The 26888-nt window shown below is 44.4% G+C and overlaps 2 protein-coding genes across 3 annotated transcripts in view; both read right to left on the reverse strand.

The window, feature by feature from the left end:
• RCAN3 (RCAN family member 3) overlaps positions 1-3534 on the reverse strand; it is a 39718-nt gene extending 36184 nt beyond the window's left edge. The window contains exon 1 of the mRNA XM_004005113.6: positions 3405-3534. The gene's annotated coding sequence lies outside the window, so the exon portion shown is untranslated. The remainder of the gene's footprint in view (positions 1-3404) is intronic.
• A 14239-nt stretch (positions 3535-17773) lies between these two features.
• Positions 17774-26888, reverse strand: part of NIPAL3 (NIPA like domain containing 3) — a 54044-nt gene continuing 44929 nt past the window's right edge. For both annotated transcript variants that reach the window (XM_042244561.1, XM_004005116.4), the window contains 2 exons: positions 25683-25777; positions 17774-21760 (listed from right to left, as the gene is read on the reverse strand). In XM_042244561.1, the coding sequence (XP_042100495.1) occupies positions 21561-21760; positions 25683-25777 (295 nt within the window). In that variant the 3' untranslated portion in view covers positions 17774-21560. The remainder of the gene's footprint in view (positions 21761-25682; positions 25778-26888) is intronic.

The raw sequence follows: 26888 nt of genomic DNA on the forward strand, positions 1-26888 counted from the left end.
GCTGAGCTATAGGTTGCATCGGAGTGCTGTGCCTTATTCTGCGCTCTGAGCCAAGGTGGAATTCTGGCGCCTTCTCACCTGCCTTTCCTCTCCACTCTCCCCTCCCTTCTCTCCATCGTATGTACAATACTAACAATATTTACATTTCTAATATTTTATTTCTTGTTTGCAAAACGCTTTTCATGACACAGTCTTTCTTGAATCTCCCTGAATTCTCCGGAAACAGTGAGGCATAATTATGTTCTTTTACAAATAGATCAAAGGCCTAAGCTGTTCAATAAGTTGTTCAAAGTTACAGTCTTAGAACTGAGGTTTCCTTTGGCAGGTTATTAAAAAAAAAAAAAAATTCCCCCCAGGCATCTGAGCCAAGCCTGGCAGGGAGCCTGCGTCTCCTTCTCTTAGTTCACAGAGAGGTAAACAGTGGCACAGAACAAGAAGGGAATTGTCTGAAGGATGTGAAATTAGAAGAAAACCAGTTTGTGATCTCTCACACATAGCCGCTTCTGAGGCAAAGTGAAGCAAACTGAGGGTCAAAATCAAGGAAGCCCTGCTGTTAGGCACCTAGCCTCTGGGTTCCGGGGACAGGAAGAAGGGTTAAGGTGTGTAAAATATGTGGATCTAGAGACTCATACAGAATGAACTAAGTCAGAAAGGGAAAAAGAACTATCGTGTATTTGTATATATATTCTTCCCCTTGAACTGCAAGATCAAACCAGTTAGTCCTAAAGGAAATCAACCCTGAATATTCCCTGGAAGGACTGTGAAGCTGAAGCTCCAAGACATTGATCATCTGATGAAAAGAGCCAACTCATTGGAAAAGACCCTGATGCTGGGAAAGATAGAAGGCAGGAGGAGAAGGGAATGACAGAGGATGAAGTGGTTGGATGGCATCACCAACTCAATGGACCTGAGTTTGAGTAAGCTCGGGGAATTGGTGATGGACACGAAAGCTTGGCATGCTGCAGTCCATGGGGTCGCAAAGAGCTGGACACCACTGAGCGACTGAACTGAACTGAATGAAAACCTACTGTGTAGCACAGGGAACTCTATTAGGTGCTCTGTGGTGACCTAAATTGGGAAGGATATCCAAAAAAGAGGGGATATATGAATAATTATGGCTGATTCACAGCAGAGGCTGACACAGCAGTGTGAGGCAACTATATTCCAACAAAAACAAAATAAATATTAAAAAATAATATGTGTAGAATATATGTAATCTCTGTTAGATTTAAACTAAGGAAACAGGGTTGCGTTATGGCCCCAATCACTCTTAACAATTGACCTGGCACTATCACAGAGATATGTCCAGGGGATCACCCCTCTGGCTTCCAGTTCATTGCTTCTGATGTTTCTGCTGCTTACAACCCTGCTGCCTTCTACCCCCTACTAAGTTCTCACTTTTATATGCTTAAAAAACATCTACCAAGAGCCACTTCATCTGTTACAGTCCCCCTAAGAACCACAGTTTTTCTTCTATAAATTTCTCAAACACAGCAACTTCAGCAAAAATTGAGTTTTTCATTTAAAATGAATTTGGAAACTGCTGCATTCTGTACCCCTGCATGGGGATCCATTAATGCGTCTTACCACAGAAATGGCTCTGAGAGATCCTAAAGTAAAAAGACTGGTTTATTGTTGTTCGGTCACTCAGTCACGTCCAACTCTTTGCGACCCAACAGACTGTAGCAAGCCAAGCTTCCATATCCTTCACCAGCTCCCAGAGCTTGCTCAGACTCACGTCCATTGAGTCAATGATGCCATCCAACCATCTCATCCTCTGTCGTCTCCTTCTCTGCCTGCCTTCGATCTTTCCCAGCATCCAGGTCTTTTCCAATGAGTCAGTTCTTCACATCAGGTGGCCAGAGTATTGGAACTTCAGCTTCAGCATCAGTCCTTCCAATGAATATTTAGGGTTAATTTCCTTTAGGATTGACTGGTTTGATCTCCTTGATGTCCAAGGGACTCTCAAGAGTCTTTCCCAGCACCACAGTTTGCAGGCATCAGTTCTTCAGCACTCAGCCTTCTTTATGATTCAACTCTCGGGTCCATACATGACTACTGGGAAAACCATAGCCTTGAGTAGATGGACCTATTGGTCCGTCTAGTCAAAGCTAAAAGAGACTGATTTAGCCTTGTTCGACTCAGGGTTTCCCTGATATATTAGGCCTTGTGCTGGGTACTAGGCTTATACAAATCTACACTTCAGGAGTTCACAGGTAGGGGAGACCGATAAGCAAACAAGTAACCACAACACAGTTTTATATATACAAATAGAGACATTTGCAAAGTGCTGACAATACAGAGGAAGACGAGAGCAATTCTACCTGGAAAATTGAGGAAAGGCTTTGCATTAAGAAGTTATTTGAGGAGGAGTTTTCTAGGTGAAGAATATGGAAAAGGACATTCCCTAGAGATAGTGGTATATTTAGAGATATAAAGATATATCTTTGCATTAGTCTCTGGGATAAGTATTAAATATTATTCAAAAGTGTTTTTGCATGTAATAAGCCACTCAAGTTGGATTAAACAATAAATGGAATTCATTAACTCATGTAACTCAGAAATGTGGGCTTCAGGCATGGCTGGATCTAGGAGCTTAGAAGTATGACATCAGAATTTGATTTCCATTTCACTCTGTTTTCCTTTGTGTTGGCTTCATTCTCAGGCTGTCTTTCCTCAGGAGATGGCAGAATGACTGCTAACAACTTCAAATCATATCTTACTGGCAGAGAGGTTTTTTTCCTCCGTGCTATGAATGAAAGTCCCAGAACTGCGTTTTGTTGATCTAACTTGGGTTTCTTGTGCGTCATTAAGCCACTCTCTTCAGAAGGGGGATCGAGTACTCCGACAGCCCAGACCTGGGGCACGTGCTAACCTCCAGAGCTAAGGTGTGGCCGCGTGTGCATGCGTGTACGCTCAGTCACTCAGCCGTGTCTGACTCTTTGTGACCCTATGAACTGTAGCCCACCAGGCTCCTCTGTCCTTGGGATTCTCCAAGAAAGAGTACTGGAGTGGATTGCCATTTCCTCCTCCAGGGAATCCTCCTCACCCACAATGGAACTCATGTCTCCTGCCGTGGCAGGTGGATTCTTTACCACTGAGCCACTGGGAAACCCTTAAGGTGTGATCAGCAGCTCTTACATCTCTGAGAACTGGGGAAAGGGGACTTTCTCTGTGACCAAAATGTTTTTTTGGTTCCTTTATCTACTCTAATTTTTTTCTTCCTAATTTGTGTCTCTGGAGGTGACCTGCATACACTGCTTCAATGGGTCCCTTATACTCTGGCTTATCGTCAGATTTATCCATAAAAGACATTGGAAGATCTCAGAGAGTTGAGGAGGATGAAGTAAGAGTATTATTCCACGGGACTTGCCCTTCTGAGTCACTGCAGGCTGGCTACATACCTCTGCTGAGTCTTCTCTTGTGTGCCGCTCTCCACACAGCTCTCGCTCCTGGTTCTGGTGGTCTCCCTTCTCTTTTCCTAAGTGGTGGTATTAATAGCTCCCTTCTGCTGGCAGTCTTGGGGTTTCATCCCATCATTCCTTTCTGTTTCCCTTAACCCTGCCCACACATTTGTACACACCCTTTACCAAACTCAGCTCAGATTAACCTTCTGCTGGAACTTTGACGGTTACACTCACCAAAGATAATTCAAGTTTTTTATTACCCAAAGAAAGGGAAATGAGTAAAGATCAGGCAACAACGATAAGCTGGCAATACTGGTTTGGTGGTGTTATTACAATGAGGCAGACCAGAAATGACGGTGGCTTGGACAAGGAAGTGGTAAAAAATAGTATGTTCCTGGTGATATTTAAAGGCAAAGTTAACAAAATTTCCTGATGAATTAATGCAGGTTATGAGCAATAGAGATGGAAGCATCTAGAAGACACAGATCTGGAGCCTAGGAGTGGGCTCAGATGAAGGGCAGTGATTTTGGAAGGAGGTGTGCTGGGTAGTTGAAATTATTGACTCATGTGAGATGACTCAGGAGGAGCAGGTGGGAAAAAACACAAAAAGGGCGAAGAGCAGAATCCAAAACAACCTCAGTCTTTACATGGTGAGCAGGGGAAGAGGTGCCATCTTGTAGACATCAACTAGGCTGTCGGTAACTTGAGAGCAAGGATGGAATCTCCCACGTTTTTCCTCTTACCATTGTGCCCCCAGTGTGTGCTAAGTTATGAATGAACCTCACGTGGTTTTACATTTCTAACAGTCACTCCCTCTCCTCTGCATCACTGTGAGGTTTGAGTTACAGGCAGAGAAAAACACGAGAGAAATTGATCTCCAATGAAACCTGGGCCAAGACTGATAAGTATTTTTCTGTCCTGAAAAATTCAAACAGAACCCATCAGATCCTGAGTATCTCTTCTCTTGCCTTGGAGGAGAATTTCCAGACAGATCATTTTATTGCAGATTTGGTTATTCTTATTTAAGTAGACTTAAAACTCATAACTTTAAAAAGTTCTTATTGGTTTGTGCTCTGGAATTAATAGAAATGGTAAAAGATCTCCATCCCACACTCTAGTGTTGCTGGTGGAATGTAAAAGGAGACAACCAATTTTTGGAAACTGCCAGTTTTTTAAGCTAAATGTACACCTACCCTGTGATACAGAAATTCTACTTCTAGATATATATTCAACAAAAATGTTAGCAAATGTTCCCCCAAAGTGGGGGCTTTGTACAACAATTTTCTTACCATCTTTATTCATAATACCTCCAAACTTGGAATAGTCTAAATGTCCATGAAAAGAAGAATGGATAAACAAACTATGGTGTATTCAAACAAGGGAATACTACGCAGCCATAAAAAGTATAAACTACTGACGCACGTAACAACATAAATAAATCTCAAAACAATTGTTGGGCCAAAAGAAGGCAGACATCAAAGAGTTAAAGATGGACAATATATATGCACATGAACTTAAACAGAAGGCCAGACTATGGTGATCAGCCTCAGGATGGTGGATGGGCTGAGGGCTAGGGATTGATTGGGAAGGGATACGAAAGAACATTCTGGGAACATTCATCGTTACTGGATTTCTGCTATTTGCCAGGCACCATTCTAGGCACTGAGAAGACAGCAGTGAACAAAACAAATGATGTTCCTGCTTTTATACAGATCTGCCTCAGTTCTTTACAGTGACTGCAAAGCATCTATGCATTTTAAATAGAAAAAAAAAAAGGTAGCTTTTCTTTAAATATAGCCAGTGACAAGCATGAGGAACTTTCTTCTCCATTTTTCAGTTGCTGGTGGAAAGGCAGCAAAATACAGTGCAAAGAGCTGTGCTTCTGAAGCTGGTGGGCTTCAGGACGTCAGCTCCACCATCACTGGTGGCATGATCTTCAAGTAGTTTTTTAAAACCCGCTGAACCTCACTTTTCCAGTCTGTTGAATGACAGTGATGGTGTGTGCATTGCAGGCTTGTTTTTTAAAATTAACTTATTTGCGGCTGTGCTGGGCCTTCGCTGCTGCCCCTGGACTTTCTCTAGCTGTGGCACAGGGTGGGAGGGCACTCTGGCTGTAGTGCCCAGCTTCTCCTTGCAATGGCTTCCCTTCTCACAGCACAAGGGCCCTAGGACTCACAGGCTCAGTAGTTGTGGGGTCCCAGCTTAGTTGCCTCACGGCATGTGAGATCTTCTGGGACCAGTGATCAAACCCGTGTTCCCTGCATGGGCAGGCGGACTTCCAACCAGTGCACCACCACGAAAGTTCGCAGGCTTGTTTTATAAAGTGCCAGACACATTACAATCACTCAGTAAACATTCAGTTCAGTTCAGTTCAGTTCAGTTGCTCAGTCATGTCCGACTCTTTGCGACCCCATGAACCGCAGCACGCCAGGCCTCTCTGTCCACCACCAACTCCCAGAGTCCACCCAAACCCATGTTCATTGAGTCGGTGATGCCATCCAACCATCTCATCTTCTGTCGTCCCCTTCTCCTCCTGCTGTCAATCTTTCCCAGCCTTGGGGTTTTTTCCAATGAGTCAGCTCTTTGCATCAGGTGGCCAAAGTATTGGAGTCTCAGCTTCAACATCAGTCCTTCCAAGGAACACCCAGGACTGATTTCCTTTAGGATGGACTGGTGTTGCCTCCCTTGCAGCTAAGCATGAATTTTTCCTAGTGAAATACTGGCAAAAGGAAGCTGACTTAGGTCGGAGAAGTACCCTGTGCACTTGTTTTGTAGCCTGAAATCTGAATATGATAGCTGGGGTTCCAGCAGTCATTTTTGACTGGGAAGTAACCTTGAAGATGGAAGCCACATTCTGGGGTGGTGGATCTGAAAGATGAGGATGCTGGATCCCTTGTGACCCGGAGCTGTCATATCAGCCCTGGGTTATCTGTATCCAGACTGCCTTTACCCGGGAGAGAGACATTCTTTCTCTGTTTGTCTGTTGCAGCCGAACCTAATCCCAGCTGATACACCTTGTGCATGACCCCACAGTTCCCTATACTACTTTTCATGGCATCTCTCTCAATTGTATTTAAGGAAATAATTATGCCATTACTGGTTTAATGACCTAAATTCATTACTAAAGGGGCTTCCCCATGGTTCAGTTGGCGAAGAGTCTGCCTGCAATGCAGGAGACACAGGAGATGCAGCTTCGATCCCTGGGTTGGGAAGATTCCCTGGAGGAGGAAATGGCAATCCATGCCAGTATTTTCCCCTGAGAATCCCATGGACAGAGGAGCCTGGAAGTCTATAGTCTGTAGGGTCACAAGAAGTCAGACACAACTGAGCGACTAAGCTCATATTACTAGAATATCAGTTCTGTGGGGGCAGGGAATAGTCTGTCCACTGATACATACCCAGCTTCTGTAACAATATCTGGTTCTAGTATATGGTAAGTAAGTGGTAAGAGAAAGCATTAGTTGCTAAGTCGGTCCGACGCTTGCGACCCCATGGATCCCTGCCAGGCTCTTCTGCCCATGGAATACTCCAGGCAAGAAAAATGGAATGGGTTGCCATTTCCTTCTCCCGGAGATCTTCCTCACTTAAGGACTGAACCCTCGTCTCTTACGTCTCCTGCTTTGCAGGTGGATTCTTTACTGTCTGAGCCACCGGGGCTCTGTGTGTGGTAGGTGCTAATAAATGTGGAAGAGAGAAAGGGAGGGAGGAAACAGCTGCTTCTGAGAGTACGTACTGAGAAAGCAGGAGGCCTGGAAATAGAAGTGTGCCTGCCAGTTGGTCTCAGCCTCTGTCTCAAAGGCTCATAGTACTGGGGTATAGTAGGTACTTAAATTCATGACCTGCCACACACACTCGATGTCCTGTGGGTTTTGCCTCGCACATGGCACCTTTTCCTGAAGAGCCTTAAATTAGCCTGCTTCCCTGGTAACACCTTAATTTGTCTCCCCTTGGAAAAATCAGTTATTCCCCCAAGGAGTTACAATGCAACCAGCACCGTATTCAACACTGGTTGGAGGATGCGTGATGTCAATTTTTAATACTGAGAAATTTCTCATTATCAAAGCTAGACTTGGCTTTTATGGGTAGTTTGAAAGCAAAAGGATAAATAAGAAAATGAAAATCACTTACAACCCCATGGTCCAGAGATTATTCAATAGTTTGCTATATTTCTTTGCAATCTTTTTGTAAGATAAGGTGTATTAGCGGTTTCTGAAGCCTGAATGCTCTGAACAATTTCATCCAGTTATGTTCTTCAAATCAGAAAGAATCAGTCCTACTTACCTGCAGACTCAAAGGCTGCAAAATTAACTGCAGATTGGTTCAGGAGAAGCAGAACTACTCCATGCTGGAAGGAGCCATTCTTTAAACATTTCATTCCTGGAATTTGTTAGGAGGAGATATTATTTCCTGATTAATTTGAGCTGCAGATGGGTGGAAGATAATAAGAACTAGATGACCCTAATCAGAAAAGGGGGTGGGACACAGAGCAAAGGAAGAAAACGGAACGTTATTATTCATGCCAGCAGCTGCATGAATAGCCCAGGAGTTCCAATTATTTTGATTTTGCCAGACTATCGGGGTTTGATTAGGAGACAGAAATCACACCAGTGATTTCAACAAAAAGAATTTAAGATAAAGTAATTGTTACCCAACATATTAAGATATTAACTAGTAACTTCTTTAGTCGCTAATTCGTGTCCAACTCTTGGGACCCCATTGACTGTAGCCGGCCAGAGTCCTCTGTCCATGGGATTTCCCAAGCAAGAACACTGGAGTGGGTTGCCATTTCCTCCTCCAGGGGATCTTCCCGACCCAGAAATTGAACCCACGTCTCCTGCATTGCAGGCAGATTCTTTACCACTGAGTCGCCGGGGAAGCCTAAATGGGTTTAAAACAAACAAACAAACAAAAAAAACCTCTAAGGGATCACAGAGGTTGCAACTGCAGGAAGCAGCTTCCCATTCCTAGAATGAAGGATACCAAAAGAAGAGACTCAATTATTAACACTTAGAAGATAAGAGGATATTCAGCCATAAAAAGGAATGAAGCATGGATACATGCTACGATTTCGAGGAACTGAGTGAAAGAAGCCAGGGACACTAGTCCACGTTTTATATGATTCCATTCACGTCAAAGTCCCAAACCGAGAAATCTACAAATAAGATAGAGTGGTGGTTACCAGTGGCTGGGAGGGTAGGATTAGCGGGCATAGGGAATATGGGAGGGGGGGCATTGATAGCTACAGGGTACAGGTGTTTTTAAATTGTGGTAAAATACGTACAACATAAAATATACCGTTTTAACTATTTTAAAGTATGCAGTTCAGGGACACTAAGTACATTTGCACTGATGTGCAAACATCACTACCATCCATCTCTGGAACATTTTTCATCTTTCCAAACTGAAACTCTCTACCCAGTTAACTGCCCCCTACCCCAGCTCCTGGCCACTCCCATCCCCTACTTTCTGTGTCTATGAATTGGACCACTTTAAGTGCTTTATATAAGTGGACTCATACAGTATTTGTCCTCTTGTGAATGGCTTATTTCACTTAGTATAATGTTTTCAGGTTTCATCCATATTGCAGCATATGTCAGAATTTCTTTCCTTATAAGGCTGAATAGTATTCTGCTTTATCTGGACACCACACTGTGTTTACCCACCTGTCAATGGACACTGAGTTGATTCCTTCTCTTGGCTATGATGAATAATGCTACTGTGAGCATGTATATTCAAATATCTGAGTCCCTGCTTTCAATTCCTTTTTAAAAAGTATTCATTTATTTATTTACTTTTGGCTGCACAGGCTTTCCTCTCGTCGTGGCGAGCAGGGGCTACTCTCTAGCTGTACGCACAGGCTTCTCATTGTGGCGGCTGCTCTTGCTGCGGAGCACAGGCTCTAGGCTACGCGGGCTTCAGTGGTTGCCGCGTGTGGGCTCAGTAGCTGTGGCTCCCAGGCTCTAGGACACAGGCTCAGTAGCCATGGTGCACAGGTCCTCCGTGACGTGTTTGATCTTCTCGGATCAGGGATTGAACCCATGTCGCTTGCATTGCCAGGGGGATTCTTTACCACTGAGCCATCAGGGAAGCCTCAGTTCTTTTTTGTATATACCCAGAAGTGGCATTTCTGGATCATATGGTTACTTTATTTTAAAATTTTTGAGAAAGCGCTAGACTGTTTTCCAGAGTGTCTGCATCATTTTACCTCCCCACTAGAAGTGCACAGGGTCCCAGCGTCTCCACGTCCTTACCAACACCTGTTATTTTCTTTCCCAGAGCTTCTCTTCGAGGTGATGAAATTGTTCTAAAGTTAATGGTGTGCTGCACCCAGTGCAGCAGGTAGGGATTGGAGGTGGTTGACTCACAGTTTGGGAAAAAGAAACTAGAGACAGAATTAAAGTTTGAAAGATGGGACCGGGGGACCCAAGACCTCTTGGATCAAGAGCTCTGTTCCTTGGAGACATATTACTTTTCTTTAGTGGTCTTGGCAGGCAGAAATGTCTGCTATGCTACGATGAAGTCAGCCTCCTGTTTCCCGGATGAAGTCAGCCTCCTACGTCCCCAGTCACGTCTCCCATTTTATCGATTAAACTATCTTTGTTATTTTCTTGTACAAGGGCTATCACCTAGCTGGAGGTCATAGACTTGCATATGCCTTGGGAAAACATCTTGGTGTGTGTACAAACAGTGTTCCGAACTTGTGCTGACCTGGCGTTCCAAGGTCCACACTATGTTTTTCCTTAGCTTAGTAGGGTATGACGACTCCAACAATCAACACAGTTTACTTTTATTTGGGCTATGCCACATTGCTATATTTTGCTTTTAATCATTTTCCATGGTGATTTTCTCATGGCTTAGCCAGGGCAACAGATGGCTGCCTATTAACCCCTGCAATGATGGTGATGGTCACACACATCCATGGGTATTCTAAGAGTCGTTGAATTGTACACTTTAGATGAGTGAATTGTATGGTATGTGAATATGTCATTAAAGCTGTTACAATATCTATATATAATGGGATGATACAGTTGACATGGGCCCCAGACCTCTAAGGAGAGGGTGCTGATGTCTCTAAGAGGTGGCCATGAAGCTGGTGTGCAGGAGTTGGAAAGAACTGCAGAACTAGGGGAAGCTGCTGCTGTGCGAGAATGAAGCAGTGTTACTGGGCTATGATAGAACGGGAGATAGACAGGAAGGTGCAAGTCCCTTCTTCCTCCTGCAGACTCACAGTCTCCTTCACGGGGAGCAGCAACTGGCAAAGCAGAAAGGTGGTTTCAGCCCCGGCACCCTCAAAGCCATCTCCTGGAAGGGTGGGTTTAGAGCAGAGAGAAAAGCTTGATAAGGATGTGCTGTCTTAATCAGCTTGGGCTGCAGTATCGAAACACCATAAACTGGGTGGCTTATCAACAACATAAACTGGGTAGCTTATCAACTGTTTCTCAGTTCTGGAGGTTAGCCATCCAAGGTCATGATCAGGCTCTGGTGAGTGCCTTCTGCCTGGTTTACAGGCGTCTCCTTGTATATCCTCACGTGGTGGGGAGAGCACAAGTCAGCTCTCTGACCTCTTCTTCTTCTGTTAGTTTCTGGTGTAGAGCAAAGTGATTTAGTTATATATATATTTATATATATATATTCTTTTTCATAGTCTTATCCATTATGGGGCTTCCCTCGTAGCTCAGTTGATAAACAATCCGCCTGCAATGCAGGAGACCCTGGTTCGATTCCAGGGTCGGGAAGATCTGCTGGAGAAGGGATAGGCTACCCACTCCAGTATTCTCAGGCTTCCCTTGTGGCTCAGCTGGTAAAGAATCTGCCTGCAATGAGGGAGACCTGGGTTCGATTCTGGGTTGGGAAGATCCCCTGGAGAAGGGAAAGGATACTCACTCCAGTATTCTGGCCTGGAGAATTCCAGGGACTATACAGTCCATGGGGTCACAAACAGTTGTACACGACTGAGCAACTTTCACTTCATTTCCATTATAGGTTATTATAAGATATTGCCTATAGTTTCCTCTGCTATATAGTAGGACCTTGTTTGTTTTATATACAGTTGTTTATATCTGCTGTTTTCAAACTCCTAATTTATCCATCCCTACCTCCCTGGTCCTTTTCATTATAGGGGATGTCCTTTTCATTATAGATGTCCTTTTCATTATAAGGGACTGGAATGCAAAAGTAGGAAGTCAAGAAACACCTGGAGTAACAGGCAAATTTGGCCTTGGAGTACAGAATGAAGCAGGGCAAAGGCTAATAGAGTTCTGCCAAGAGAACACGCTGGTCATAGCAAACACCCTCTTCCAACAACACAAGAGAAGACTCTACACATGGACATCACCAGATGGTCAACACCGAAATCAGATTGATTGTATTCTTTGCAGCCAAAGATGGAGAAGCTCTATACAGTCAGCAAAAACAAGACTGGGAGCAGACTGTGGCTCAGATCATGAACTCCTTATTGCCAAATTCAGACTTAAATTGAAGAAAGTGGAGAAAACTACTAGACCATTCAGGTATGGCCTAAATCAAATCCTTTATGACTATATAGTGGAAATGAGAAATAGATTTAAGGGACTAGATCTGATAGATAGAGTCCCCGATGATCTATGGATGGAGGTTCATGACATTGTACAGGAGAAAGGAATCAAGACCATCCCCAATAAAAAGAAATGCAAAAAAGCAAAATGGCTGTTTGAGGAGGCCTTAAAAGTAGCTGTAAAAAGAAGGGAAGTAAAAAGCAAAAGAGAAAAGGAAAGATATACCCCTTTGATTGCAGAGTTCCAAAGAATAGCAAGGAGAGATAAGAAAGCCTTCCTCAGCGATCAATGCAAAGAAATAGAGGAAAACAATAGAATGGGAAAGACGAGAGATCTCTTCAAGAAAACTAGAGATACCAAGGGAACATTTCATGCAAAGATGGGCTCGATAAAGGACAGAAATGGTAGGGACATAACAGAAGCAGAAGATATTAAGAAGAGGTGGAAAGAATACACAGAAGAACTGTAAAAAAAGATCTTCATGACCCAGATAATCACAATGGTGTGATCACTCACCTAGAGCCAGACATCCTGGAATGTGAAGTCAAATGGGCCTTAGGAAGCATCACTACGGACAAAGCTAGTGGAGGTGATGGAATTCCAGTTGAGCTGTTTCAAATCCTAAAAGATGATGCTGTGAAAGTGCTGCACTCAATATGTCAGCAAATTTGGAAAACTCGGCAGTGGCCACAGGACTGGAAAAGGTCAGTCTTCATTCCAATCCCAAAGAAAGGCAATGCCAAAGAATGCTCAAACTACCGCACAATTGCACTCATCTCACATGCTAGTAAAGTAATGCTCAAAATTCTCCAAGTCAGGCTTTAGCAATACGTGAACTGTGAACTCCCTGATGTTCAAGCTGGTTTTAGAAAAGGCAGAGGAACCAGAGATCAAATTGCCAACGTCCGCTGGATCGTCGAAAAAGCAAGAGAGTTCCAGAAAAACATCTATTTCTGCTTTATTGACTATGCCAAAGCCTTTGACTGTGTGGATCACAATAAATTGTGGAAAATTCTGAAAGAGATGGGAATACCAGACCATCTGACCTGCCTCTTGAGAAACCTGTATGCAGGTTAGGAAGCAACAGTTAGAACTGGACATGGAACAACAGACTGGTTCCAAATAGGAAAAGGAGTCCGTCAAGGCTGTATATTGTCACCCTGCTTATTTAACGTATATGTAGAGTACATCATGAGAAAAGCTGGGCTGATGAAGCACAAGCTGGAATCAAGATTTTCAGAGAAATATCAATAACCTCAGATATGCAGATGATACCACCTTTATGGCAGAAAGAGAAGAACTAAAGAGCCTTTTGATGAAAGTGAAATCGGAGAGTGAAAAAGTTGGCTTAAAGAAAACATTCAGAAAATGAAGATCACGGCATCCGGTCCCATCACTTCATGGCAAATAGATGGGGAAACAGTGGCTGACTATTTTTCTGGGCTCCAAAATCACTGCAGATGGTGATTGCAGCCATGAAATTAAAAGACGCTTACTCCTTGGACGGAATGTTATGACCAAGTTATGACCTAGACAGCATATTAAAAAGCAGAGACATTACTTTGCCAACAAAGTTCTGTCTAGTCAAGGCTATGGTTTTTCCAGTGATTATATATGGATGTGAGAGTTGGACTATGAAGAAAGCTGAGCACCGAAGAATTGATGCTTTTGAACTGTGGTGCTGGAGAAGATTCTTGAGAGTCCCTTGGACTGCAAGGAGATCCAACCAGTCCATTCTGAAGGAGATCAGTCCTGGGTGTTCATTGGAAGGACTGATGCTGAAGCTGAAACTCTAATAATTTGGCCACCTCATGCGAAGACTTGACTCATTTGAAAAGACCCTGATGCTGGGAGGGATTGGGGGCAGGAGGAGAAGGGGACGACAGAGGATGAGATGGCTGGATGGCAACACTGTCTCCATGGACATGAGTTTCAGCAAGCTCTGGGAGATGGTGAAGGACAGGGAAGCCTGGCGTGCTGCAGTCCACAGGGTCACAAAGAGTCAGACACACAACTGAGAGACTGAACAACGATCCCATTCATGAGGGTTCCAACCTCATGTCCTAATCACTTCCTCCAAATCCCACCTCCAAAAGCATCACCCTGGGGATTAGGTTTCAACATATGAACTGGAGGAGTGGGGTGGGGGCGGGAACATTTAGCCTATAGCAATAGGCTGAGCAATCTTCACAGAACTAATTGTGCTCCTGCATGAACACCTTTGTTGCTGTTCACTTGCTCAGTCATGTCCATGAAGTGCAACACTCCAGGCTTCCCTGTCATTCACTATCTCCAGGAGTTATCGCCTCACAGTGAAAAAAAAGATTGTTTTTTTGGTTTGCATTTATTTATATTGACAACCTTAATGCTAGTTGCATTATTATATATTTTTTAATTTTTATTTTTACTTTATTTTGCTTTGCAATACTGTATTGGTTTTGCCATACATTGACATGAATCCACCACGGGTGTACATGTGATCCCAAACATGAACCCCCCTCCCACCTCCCTCCCCACAACATCCCTCTGGGTCATCCCTGTGCACCAGCCCCAAGCATGCTGTATCCTGCATCGGACATAGACTGGCGATTTGATTCTTACATGATAGTATACATGTTTCAATGCCATTCTCCCAAATCATCCCACCCTCTCCCTCTCCCTCTGAGTCCAAAAGTCTGCTATACATATCTGTGTCTTTTTTGCTGTCTTGCATACAGGGTCATCATTGCCATCTTTCTAAATTCCATATATATGTGTTAGTATACTGTATTGGTGTTTTTCTTTCTGGCTTACTTCATTCTGTATAATCGGCTCCAGTTTCATCCATCTCATCAGAACTGATTCAAATGTATTCTTTTTAACGGCTGAGTAATACTCCATTGTGTATATGTACCACAGCTTTCTTATCCATTCATCTGCTGATGGACATCTAGGTTGTGTCCATGTCCTGGCTATTATAAACAGTGCTGCGATGAACATTGGGGTACATGTGTCTCTTTCAATTTTTATATTTAACAAGACTATGAAAGCACACTGGCACATCTATACCAAACAGTCTTTCTCTTGAACAGGACTTGGGCCATGGTTTCTTTTCTTTTCTGTTTTTATTTGTTTGAAAGAAAGCTGAATTTATTTTGTAGTAAACAAATACAAAATTAAAAATATTAAAGAGAACAAGATTAACCACAAAAAGAGTTAGTGACTCTTTGCCAATCTCTATTTAGATTTTGTGATTCTATGGAACCATAAATTAAGGCTTCCCTGGTGGTGATGTAGCAAAAACAGAAATTGGCAAACAGCCTTTGGCACATACCAGCCAAACAGACCCTGATGATGGGAAAGATTGAGGGCAGGAGGAGAAGGGGGTGACAGAGGATGAGACGGTTGGATGGCATCATCAACTCAATGGACATGAGTTTGAGCAAACTCTGGAAGATAGTGAAGGACAGGGAAGTCTGGCGTGATACAGTCCATGGGGTTGCAAAGAGCTGGACACAACTGAGCCACTGAACAATAATAAAGCCAAACAGACCCACAAGAGTTTAACAGTCTTGGTTAGTTTTTAGCTGTTACTGCTGACAAACACTTGTAGCTAGATTTTTCTCCACAGAGCTTCATTAACTACTCTCTGACTCCATATGGATTATACTCTTCATGTGGCGTTCTTCTCCCCCTATACTCTCTGGTAACATTCTGCATCTCAGAAAGATGGTCATGGGTTAATCATTTCAGGGACACCAGAGCTGGTGGCTGAGTTGTCTGATGCCAGCTGTGACCATTTTGAAACTTTGCGAAAGAAAAAAATATCCAAACCTTCATGAGGATATAAAAACCTCTCCTTATTCCCAAGAGAGGGGAGAACAATTCTTGAGGCCCTAGCCTACTATTTGGCATTGGTGGACAGGGAGCCAAGATTTTGGCAACAGTGGTTCAGTGGTTAAGAATTTCCTGCTAATTCAGGAGACACTGGTTCAACCGCTGCCCCAGGAAGATCCCACATGCTGCAGGGCAACTAAGCCCGTGCTCCATAACTACTGAGTCAGCACTCTAGAAGCTGTGTGCTGCAATTACTGAAGCCTGTGCACTCTAGGGCCAGTGCTCCGCAATGAGAGAAGCCACTGCAATGAGAAGCCGGAGCACCGCAACTAGAAAAAGCCCCCGCTCGCTGCAATGAGAGAAAGCCCGCATGCAGCAAAGACGACCCAGCACGGCCAAAAATAAAGGAATAAATCTTTAGAAAAAGGAAAGTTAAAGAACAAAAAATTTAATGAGAACAAGAGTAACTACAAGGAGTTGGTAATGCTTTGTTAATCTCTATTTTTTTTTTTTTTTTTTTTTACCTTACCACATGACTTGTAGGATCCTAGTTCCCCAACTAGGGATCAAACCCAGGTCTTCGGCAGTGAAACTGCAGTCCTAACCACTAGACCTCCAGGGAATTCCCCAATCTCTATTTTTAAATTGAACTGTTTTATGAAATCAGAAAGTCTGAGGCTCATGGAGAATTCTAAAATCCTCCCACCACCCCGTTCTGAATTTTATTCCCGTGTGCCTGACATGGGCGACACTGCCAATGTGATCCTTAGAGACTCAGTTGATGAGCTTCTGTTCCGTAAGTCTGTATCCTTCATCGAAACTCTACATCCTTTGTTTCAGACGTGAAATCCTAACATGTGGTGGACCTCACCCCGTAGAAGCCCAACAATAGCAGGAAAGGTCGTGCAGCAGAGGGGTAAAGAGCTCAAGGTTTGGAGGCAGTTCTGGGCTCAAATCCTGGTTCTACTACTTACCAGTTATATGACCTGAGTCTCAGTTTCTTCATCTGTAAAATGGGGATAATATTAAAACTTACCTCACGGAACTGTTATAAAAAATAATTGAGACGTACATGAGGTCTTAGCATAGTTTGTGGCATATGCGTGCTTGTTAAATATATGGGTATACATTATTCTGTGTGTGTGTACACATAAATGTTCAGGCACTATTCCACACCTGCCTTACAGATTAGAAACTTGGAATGAAGAGAGACACGTGTGCTTAGAATTACTTTTAAAAAGTCACAAGTGTTCACTATACAATTTCAAAGTGAGTAAGGCTTCCCAGGTGGCTCAGTGGTAAAGAATCCGCCTGCCAAGCAGGAGACTGGAGTTCAATTCCTGGGTCAGGAAGATCCCCTGGAGAAGGGAATGGCTACCCACTGCAGTATTCTTGCCTGGGAAATCCATGGACAGAAAACCTGGTGGGCTACAGTCCATGGTGTTGCGAAGAGTCAGACACAATTTAGCGACTAAACCACCATCCCGAAGTGAATAAGTAAATACAGAAACCATCGGTCAGTGTAATATAGTGTCCTGATGGATTTAAGACTACATCTATTACTTCACCTAATCCTCATAATAACCCTTAGGAAGCTACTGTTACTATCCTGCTATTACACATCAGGCGCAAAGAATTTAACCAACTTGTTCCATGCCACACAGCTAGTAAGTAGTGGAGCCAAGAACCAAACCCAAGCAGGGTGAAGAATCTATATTCTTCACCACTACAAAAAAAAAAAAAAAAAAAGGTGCTTAATTCATCCTTTAGCTGCAATCCTGGGCACCTCTAGATGCGCACTGTTCCTACAGGGGCTACTAGCTATATATGGGGATATTTCAGGGAACTGAATTTAAATAAAATGAAAAACCCAGTTCCTAGGTTTCATTCCCACATCTAACATGCTTAATTTGGGCAGCAGACATAGAACATCTCCGTCATGGCAGAAAGTTCTACTGGACAGCACTGAGGTAGGCAACTCTAGAAATCAGATGAAAGACTCAGACCCAACAGGTGTCATGTGGATTTTGTTTTTAATTAAATACCACTTCATAATGTTATTTGTACCTAGCACACACCTTTTTGAAAAATAACAACATGCCATACATTAGTCATTAAATTAACAAAATGTGAGCATCCTCATAGAATATATTCTAAGGTGACTTCACTTACACAGCTTCTCAGAGAAACACACAGTAGAATCAGTAGAACGGTTTTGCCTACCAGCCAGCGTGGGACCGGATTTGGGATTCACAAGGCTGCAGGTTGGAGGTTCCCCAACACTACCCTGCTGGGCATCTTGTCTCCACGCTGTGCCATCCCGTTGCTTGGTTTCCACCAGGAAAGCGATGGAGAGAGGTCGATTCACCCTTGCCTTCCCAGTATCTAGTTCCATCCTGCAAAACCCTCCCACCACCTGAGGCTTCATGGGATGGCATCTTCAGACCTGCAGCTCCATGGGAGGGGTGGGGGCCAGTGGAGTGGGGCTAAGCTCTCTAAAAGCTGCAGGTGCCCATCTGTGAACCGATATTAATGTCTGAGTAGGGACTCCAGAATCCCAGTCTTTAGGAGAGGGGGATGGAGTGGGGCGGGCAGAGAAAGCTGGAGAACAACTGGAAAGTTGAAACCCAAGTTTGGTGACCTTGCCTTACGTACTGGTGGCAGGGAACGGGATTCTGGCGGGACATGTCACGTTGCTTGGAGCCTTCGAGAGGGTTTGGGGATGTGAGGACCGTGAGAGAAACAAAGAATCAGGGCTGCGAATGGAAAATGGATGTCCTTGTCCCCCATCCTAACAGCAAGTGCTGCTTATTGGTCACCGGCAAACAGTCCTTTTACACTTGGGCACATAGACTGGGAGATGCCAGCCCAAGACCAGAGTCAGAATTCTGGGTGCCATGGCTCCACATCAGCCGTTCTTCCTGGGACCACGTGACCTCCCCTGGCTTCCACTCCGGCAGCCAACATGCAGCTCTGCCCAGCCCTCCTGTACTGCGCCTCGTAAGATGATGCTGTTACCTTAAACCTGGAGGCAGATGCTGCCCAGGCCCCAGCAGCAGCTCCTGGGTGGCGCTGAACCCGCAATTGTTGGCTGACCCAAGATTACAGCGCACTTGTATCCATTAGCCACTCTTGCCTGACTCCAAAAGACATCACCAAACAAAGGGCAGAAGACAGTGTAAGGCTGGGAGCATACAAGGTGCCCGCTGATCACCTGGGTTTGACACATTTAAATGGCCTCCTTGCTTACCTTTCTTTCATCCACTCCACCCTCACATCCCTTCCTGGTCCACGACCCACACTGGAAACATCACTGGGAAAATATGAGTAGCAGTGAAACTGGATTTTAATTCCCCTTTTGTGTTTTGTTTTTGCAGGCGTGCAGCCTGACCTTGAACAGTGACTTTTATCACCCCTTCAAATTCTTCCTCTGCTCTGCATAAAGCCTCCTTTCCAATATGCCATTCTCGCCCTCATGAACCATCAATGGCTCCTGTGGTCTCTGGGATACGCTTTAAACCCCTCAGCCAGGCCTTCAAGTTTCTCCATGATTCCACCTCTTTCTGCTGATCTTTGCAGGCTAATCTCCCATCACCTACCCTGGCTCTTCCTTTGCCCCCACCCCAACCCATCTGTGTGCCTTTGCAAATGTTGCCCTCCGGCCTGGGGGTGATCACTCTACTTGCTACATTTCACTCAAATCTTAGCCAGATTTGCCACCCATCAGGGAGTCTAGCCAAAACCATCTCCGATCCTGAATACCCAGTTCTGGGCTCAGGGCCTGCCTTTAGCGGGCCTCCGCAACTGCCACTTTCTGTGGTCCACTATCACACTCGGCCTGCCCTGCCATAGTCGACCACATATTCGTGTCTCTTGCTGCTGGCTTGGAGGGCAGAAATCAGGTCTTATTATTTGTAGCCCTCACTGTCCAAATGTTTAACACATAGTCAGTGTCTCAAAAACATTGTTGAACTGAGTTGATACCTATCCTAAAGAGGGAAAAAAAGTCATTGTTGCCTTCCTGGGCATGTAAGACACAATACAGAACTGGTTATCCCAGGCAACAAACATCAGCTTCAAAGACAAGGTACTAAAGCAGTATTAAGCACAATCCATAAAGGTTAATGATCTATCAACACTGGTCTGTTAACACTGTTATCTTGCCTGTTAGCTCAAGGCTGCCTAGAGAAGCAGGAAGTGCAGTTCTAAGAGGTAATCGCTGGATGGAGAAATGCCACGGATCCTATGGGGATTATTGAGCCTGCCAAATGAACCCCCAAGAGGAAGCAAGGAATGAGAATTCCAGCTTTCCAACGGAGAGTGGGTTGGGTGTGGGGGTGTCAGGATTTTAGCAGACTGGCTCCCTCAATTATTAGACTTTCAAGGTATGTGATACTTGGGTTACCAGTCTCAAAATCACCTGTGCTGCCAGTTAAGAACGCAGACTCTTTTTTGGGGGGGGCTGCACCACTCGGCTTGTGAGATCTTAGTTCCTGGACCAGGGATCCAACCTGTGCCCCCTATACTGAAAGTGTGGAGTCTTCACCCCTGGACCACCAGGGAAGCCCCAAGGATGCAGATGCTTGGGCCTGGTCCCAGTCCCACTTAATCTGAGGTTGGGGTGTGGGAATCTGCATTTTAAATAAATTCCCTAAGGGATCCTTACTCTCATTAAAGTTTACAGAACTTTATAGAACCTGCTATTCTCAGAAGTATACAGTCAGCCTAAGGGAAGACAGCTGTGTATGCAGCCAGCCGGCAGCAGCCCCATTTCTGAGAATTCCTGCTTCCCGAAGATGTATGTATATGGGGACCCAAAGAGTCTATTGACCCCAAGGAAGTTAGCCAATGACTCAAGCTTGGTTAGTCGATCAGCACAGGAGAGGATGGAGGAGAGGTGAGCAAGGCTGTCTCTGAAATAAGCACCTCCCCCCTCCACCCCGCTAGTTTTCCCAGAGGGCACTGGGGTACAGGAAAATACAACACAAAACACCAGATTGTCTGTCTGTCCTTTGATAAGTGATGCAGTCACCTCTTGTCAAATGAAAAGGGATTTTTCTTCCTTTAAGGGCTCATCACTCCTACTCTTTCTTATTCTTCCCCTTCTCTTAATTTCTCAGTTCCTTTGAGGGGAAAAAAAAAAAAGCAGCAGAACCAGAATCAAATTAGTTTCCAGGGTGGACCCAGTACAAACACATCAAGCACGTCTTCCCTGGAGAGGCACAGACACTCAGAAAGCAGATGTGAGCTCCTTACAGGTGAGTGACAGAGCGTGACACCAGGGGCTGGCTCTCCATGCCAAGTGAAGGTGACATGAAGGTTATCACAGGTACAGAATCAAGAGGGAGGTGGGTAGAGGCCAGGCCTGCACATGAGGTGAGGGAAGACTAGATCTAGAGGTTTCCAGCCTTCCAGTGGACTTGGAAAGTAGGGGCAGAATGTCTGCCTGGCTTTAGCTCTGAAGAACGTGGCCACCCTAGGTCACTGCCTGGGTACCGTCTGCAAGGATGATGAAGGCTTTCCAAGTCTGGTTGGGCTAAACCAGGCAGAGGCTGAACTCTGCCCTGCCTGCCTAGAATACCGCTTTCATCCCCCTACTCCCACCCTCATCATCTGAAATTTCCAGGACCAAGGTAATCTACCCTTTGTCCGAGGCAAAGGCTTTTCAAGATGCTCGTCTAGAGTTCGCGGATTTAAAAAAAAAAAAAAAAGACTTGGCAGGTTTTAGAATTAAGGATTGAACCACTGTCAGTACGGCTTGAGCAGCTGTGAATAGAGGAAAGGGGTCTCCTTCAAGGTGGGCTCACTCCTTCTTGGTGTGTTCCAGGACGCGGTAGGGAACCCCAGAGGCATTTCTGGAGCCATGTTCTTCTTGCATGACGGGCAGTGTGGCGGGAGCGTAGATCTCAGAAATGTTGTCATTGTTTTCCAGGGCCCCGTAGGAAAAAGAAGCTTTGAGGTCAGGCTGGACGGTCATCCCCTTGTCATGCATGTTTTGCATACCTGAAACAAAATCCATCCCCCCAAATCATTATGTGATACGGGAGCCAAAGGAGGCTGGGCCTATCCCACCATGGACTAACTATGGTGCTCAGGAGCTAACCGTGTGCACTGTCAATTTCCTGAATGCTTTAGATTGAAAAAAAGAACACCCATAAATACACACTAGAAATACTACAGTTGCTAAGCAACAAGGGATGAATCTTCAGGAAATATGCACACAGGCCAGCCACTGTCAAGAGGAACCATTGGTTGGCTTCGAAGGAGGTGAGACTGTCTGGGTCAGAGGGGAAACAGCACTGTGCTTTGAACGTGGTAGATGCCAACACTTTACTGCTGATTTAGATCAGGATCTGGAAAAACGTCATTATACTGTTAAGAGGATAACTTTCGTGTCACAGATACGTGATACACAGATATCATGATGCTCAGAGGGAGAGTTTTGACATTATCATCCCTGATCCACATACGGGGTTAGGTGTGATTTTGCTTATTGCTTCTGGGCACATTGATATTGAATTTCTACTTATATTTGAGGGCAAATATCTTAGTTGTTAATTCCTTTAAATGTATTCTACAATTCCCCTAGTCAGGTGGGACCTAGCCTCCTCTGAGGCCAATTCTTTTTCCTGGGAGGGAATTAAGACACTTTAAATTCTCTTGCCCTTTGGTTGAGTAATAAACATCCTGAATGCAAATTACTTCCCATGAAACTATGATGATAATAACAGCTGACATCTGACTGGTTCCTATGCCTGATGCACTGGGCTAAGTGCTTTAAACAGTAACAATAAGAGCAATAATGTTGCTGGCATTGTATAAAGGGGCTGAGCATTTAGTTGGTGGCAGATGTCATAAAGTTATAACATTATAAAGTTTTCTCTTATTTGATTCTCACAACTATTGATTTAGGAAAATGAGGCAGTTGGAGGTTAAGGAGATTGCCTGAGGTCACAAGCTAGTAAGTGACAGTTCTAGGGTTCAGATTCAGAGGTTTAAATTCTGAAGCCTACACTTTTAACCAGAATGCTGTCTGGGCTCCCTGCAGACCTCAGTCCCCCCAAATCCTGGGACAGAAATATGCTACTATCCTCCTTTTACGGGTAAGAACACAGAGATTCAGAGAGGTGAAGTAACTTGCCCAAGGACACACAGCTAATGAGAGATAGAGCTGGGATCTGACACCAAAGCCCCTGCTCTTTACCTATTTTACAAACAGCCTGGGAAGTCCTGGTCTGTGGGAGGCCCTTTACCTTCACACTGCATAAGCCCTGGCTGATGAGAATTTGAAGGGTACAGTTTAAAAATGTGTAGTTTGGATTTAGGGGAGGAAATTGGAGGAGATGAGGGGATGCCTATTTCTCAGGGAAGGGAGTTGGCTTCACAGGCAGAGTTTAGCTTTGTCAATGCTCTCCAGCCCAAACCCACCAGGAATACACCTACAGTCTAACAAATCTGGGTTTCTTGACTCATGGCAGTGAAGGAGATGTATATCATGGGCAACTGTTTCACTAAGTGGGTATCAGAAAGGAACTATTACAGGATCAGCGTTGTGAAGGGTGATGTTAGGAGGGTTTTAGGAAGCAGGGCTTTGCTTTGGATTAGATGTGGTCAGGAAGTGGGGCTAATTCTATAAATGGGGATCTTAATGATTGTTATCGAGAAGGAAAGAAGATGAGATGGAGACTAAAACTGTGATTGGTAAAGAAGCAGGAGTCATTCATGTTAGGTGGATGGTTGGTCTCTATCGTTCAGACAATGTTTGTGTTTTGTCTGTGTTTGGACGGGACAGTGGTGTGGTCCTGTTTGTGTTTTGATCCAACACGGTCACAGAACATCCTCGTCTGATGCTGATGTTCTGTGAAATGCTCTATGTTCAACCAGGAGCCCCAAGGCCCAACCGTGAGAGCCAGGCCAGCTCCTTGCTGTCAGGGACTGTTTTTCTCCTCATTTTCTAGAAGTCTTGCAGGTTCTGGAATTATTTAAAGCCTCTCACAGCTGTGACATAGACTGAATCTCTGGAACTTGAATTCCTCTTGAATGGTGGCTACTGGTTGGTTGTGAAGATGTCAGTCTGGTGAGACCAAAAGCCAGGAAGGTCCTGATGCGGACCAGGGAAACCAAGCATCTGGAGAGGAAACTCTGTTCAAGGGTTTTCTTCTTGTTCTACCTGGCATCAGGTCAAACAAAGGTTTGGAATTCTCAAAGTTTTTTTTTTTTTTTAAAGCAAAAGTAAAGTGAAATTGAACCAAGCATCTACCATATCCCAAACACTGTGCACGGGACCTTTAATGTACTATCCCACTGAGATACGGGAGATGGGATTTGAATCCAGGTCATCTGAACTCCAAGCCCATGCTCCACCTCATAGAACAGGACCCAGGCCTACTCAGTCCTGACATGCCATGCCAGGAGGGCAGGGTCTCCTTTCTCCAACACCCAACTTCCCACAGGTCACGAGGCACATAGAGAAAGCGAGAGCCACATCCACAAACAGATCACAGAATGTGGATATCGAAGATTACCTTAGGTTACCTTCTATCTTCTACCAGAAAACACATCTGGCATATATGCATATGCAAATACTTATATAGATGTATACACATACACGGTTTGTAAACACACAAACACACATGTACATACACATACTTACACACACACACACACACACACACACACACACACAGAGTTGACACCTCACCTATCTGGAATTCAGCTATCCAGCGCCCTCATCTATCCGGAACACAGCCGAGAAACAAGGAAGTAAGCAAAAAAGGCATCTGAGCAGCCAGATTAGATGTTTCAAAGGTCCATGCACCAAAGCTCATGCATTTAACTCCTAGGAGAAATCTTAAGGCCCCAACTCAGAGCTTATTTATTTTAATTTTATACGGGATTTGAACAACTTGGGTCAAATGAGAAGATTGACACAGAGTTGCTATTAACAGGCAGGCTGGTAACAGCAAGAACAACAGACAACAGCTTAATAGCAAGAGATGAGGAAATAATATAAAAAGTGGACACATAAATCCTGGGCCAATTAGATCAGGGGCACCTCGGTCAGCCCTGAGAATATGCCTGCCTCTCGAGTGCTTTATTAAGTAGGATTCTACGCCATCACTGCAACTGTATTTTGTTCACGAGACTGTCTTAATGGAGGGCGGGAGATTATGTTTTGGAGAGAGTTCCATCTCCTATATCTAAAATAAAAATTAAATCTGAGTCAAAGTGTGAAAGCTAGTGCTCACTTGCATCCCGAATTTGGACAAATCTAGACAAATCTAGCAAATCTAGACAGGGCTGGGCCAACATCGTAAACTTCTCACCTGAATCCCCTGAGGCTGGGAAGAACTGTCCAGTTTTCCACAAGCCCCACCACTCCCTTTTGCGCAGTATTCAGCTGATTCGTACAGTTACATTCCTACCGTGTGAACGCATGCTTCTCAGTGTGAACCCTGAGCTCCCTGGGGTATTAGGCTTTCCACAACAATCTACTTCCATGTGAATCTGAGGAATGAAGTTATGGTATTTGAATTTCAATCATCTTGTTTTCCTTCCCCTCTCTGATCATTCCATTCCACTGGGATGAATGGATTTTTCCTTTTGTAGGCAGGAAGTCACGTGCTGTGGGTCATAATTATACCCAGTGTGGATCAGGATGGTCTTTAAAAGATCCCCCAGCAGATGTGACAACTGACAAGATGTGCTCAAAACCAATCGAGGTGCCTTAGCCATTGCCTCCTCTTTTGCAAACCGAGAGTAAACAAAAAAACTAAAAACAAAAAAGAGAGACAGTCACACCATAATAGCACAGCACATCTTCCCTGGAACCAAACCCAGAGGCCGGTTGTCTCTTTTTAAATAGAAGTAGCAGTCATTCTACGCAGATGGGCTGGCCAGCTAGACACATGGGATTTGACGTTACCTGGCATGGCATCCATGGAAATATAGGGCTCGAAGGGAATGGCCTTCTTCCTATTCCGTGTGATTAAGAAGACGCCCAGGAACGCGATGAGGCACCTGGTGAACACACATGAGGGAGGAAGAGAAGCAAGGCCAGAGTGAGGCTGGAGGGATGCATTCAAACGCAGGTAATGGGGGAAAGGGAAAAGGTGGGTTGCAGGCTGCAGAGAGGGATTCACTGCTGAACGGCCCCGAGAGGCGGCCAGGCCTGGGATCCGCAGAGAGCAAGCGGGAGGTGAATACTAACAGGCCGTGTGGCCCACACAAGCCTCAATCAGAACAAACCAGGTTCTCTTGGGCCAATTCTTCACCTCCACTTACCCTGCATCTCAGTCCTCTGCCTTTAAAAGGGTTTGTTTTTTTTTAAAAATTAAAAAGTTCTTTATAGCCTAAATTCAACCAGTATAGGAACAGAGAAAGTAAAAACTGGAAAGTCCCTATACAAACCCCAGGCCGCAACATAGGTGTATATTCTTCCAGGGTCTCCGGTCTTTTTGTTTTGTTTTGTTCTTTCCTCCAAGAATTTAGATAAACAAGCACACTTTCTAAAAACTGAGGTGTAATTTACATGCCACAAAATGCACAATCCCAAAATGTGGAGCTCAGTGAATCTTACCTGTGTACACACTAGTGGGATCACCACCCAGGTCAACAGAGGAGTCATTTCTATCCTCCCTACCCCGGCGTAATTTATTTAACTTGTATTTTACTGATAGGCATTTAGGTTGCTTTCAATTATGTGCTTATACCATCAATTTAAAAATGAATAAACACCCTTATACACGTGTCTTTATGTCCCATTTCAATTACTTTTCCGAGATAAATGATTAGACATGGAAAGCTGCAACAAGAGGCATGTTCACTTAAACATTTCACTAATTGAGAGAGCAGCATCGACATATATAGGCTACCACCATGTGTGAAATAAGTAGCTGGTGGGAAGCCGTTGTGTAGCACGGGGAGCTCAGCTCAGTGCTCTGTGAGGACCTAGAGGGGTGGAATGGGGGTGGTGGTGGAAGGGAGGCTCAAGAGGAAGGGATTTATGTATAGTTACGGCTGATTCACACTGTTGTACAACAGCAACTAACACACACTGTAAAGCAATTATCCTCCAACTGAAAATTAAAAAAAAAAAAAGCGTGGCTGATATTGCCAAATTGTCCTCCCA

The sequence above is a fragment of the Ovis aries genome, chromosome 2 (genome assembly GCF_016772045.2).
Source record: "Ovis aries strain OAR_USU_Benz2616 breed Rambouillet chromosome 2, ARS-UI_Ramb_v3.0, whole genome shotgun sequence".
In the NCBI taxonomy this organism is placed as follows: domain Eukaryota; kingdom Metazoa; phylum Chordata; class Mammalia; order Artiodactyla; family Bovidae; genus Ovis; species Ovis aries.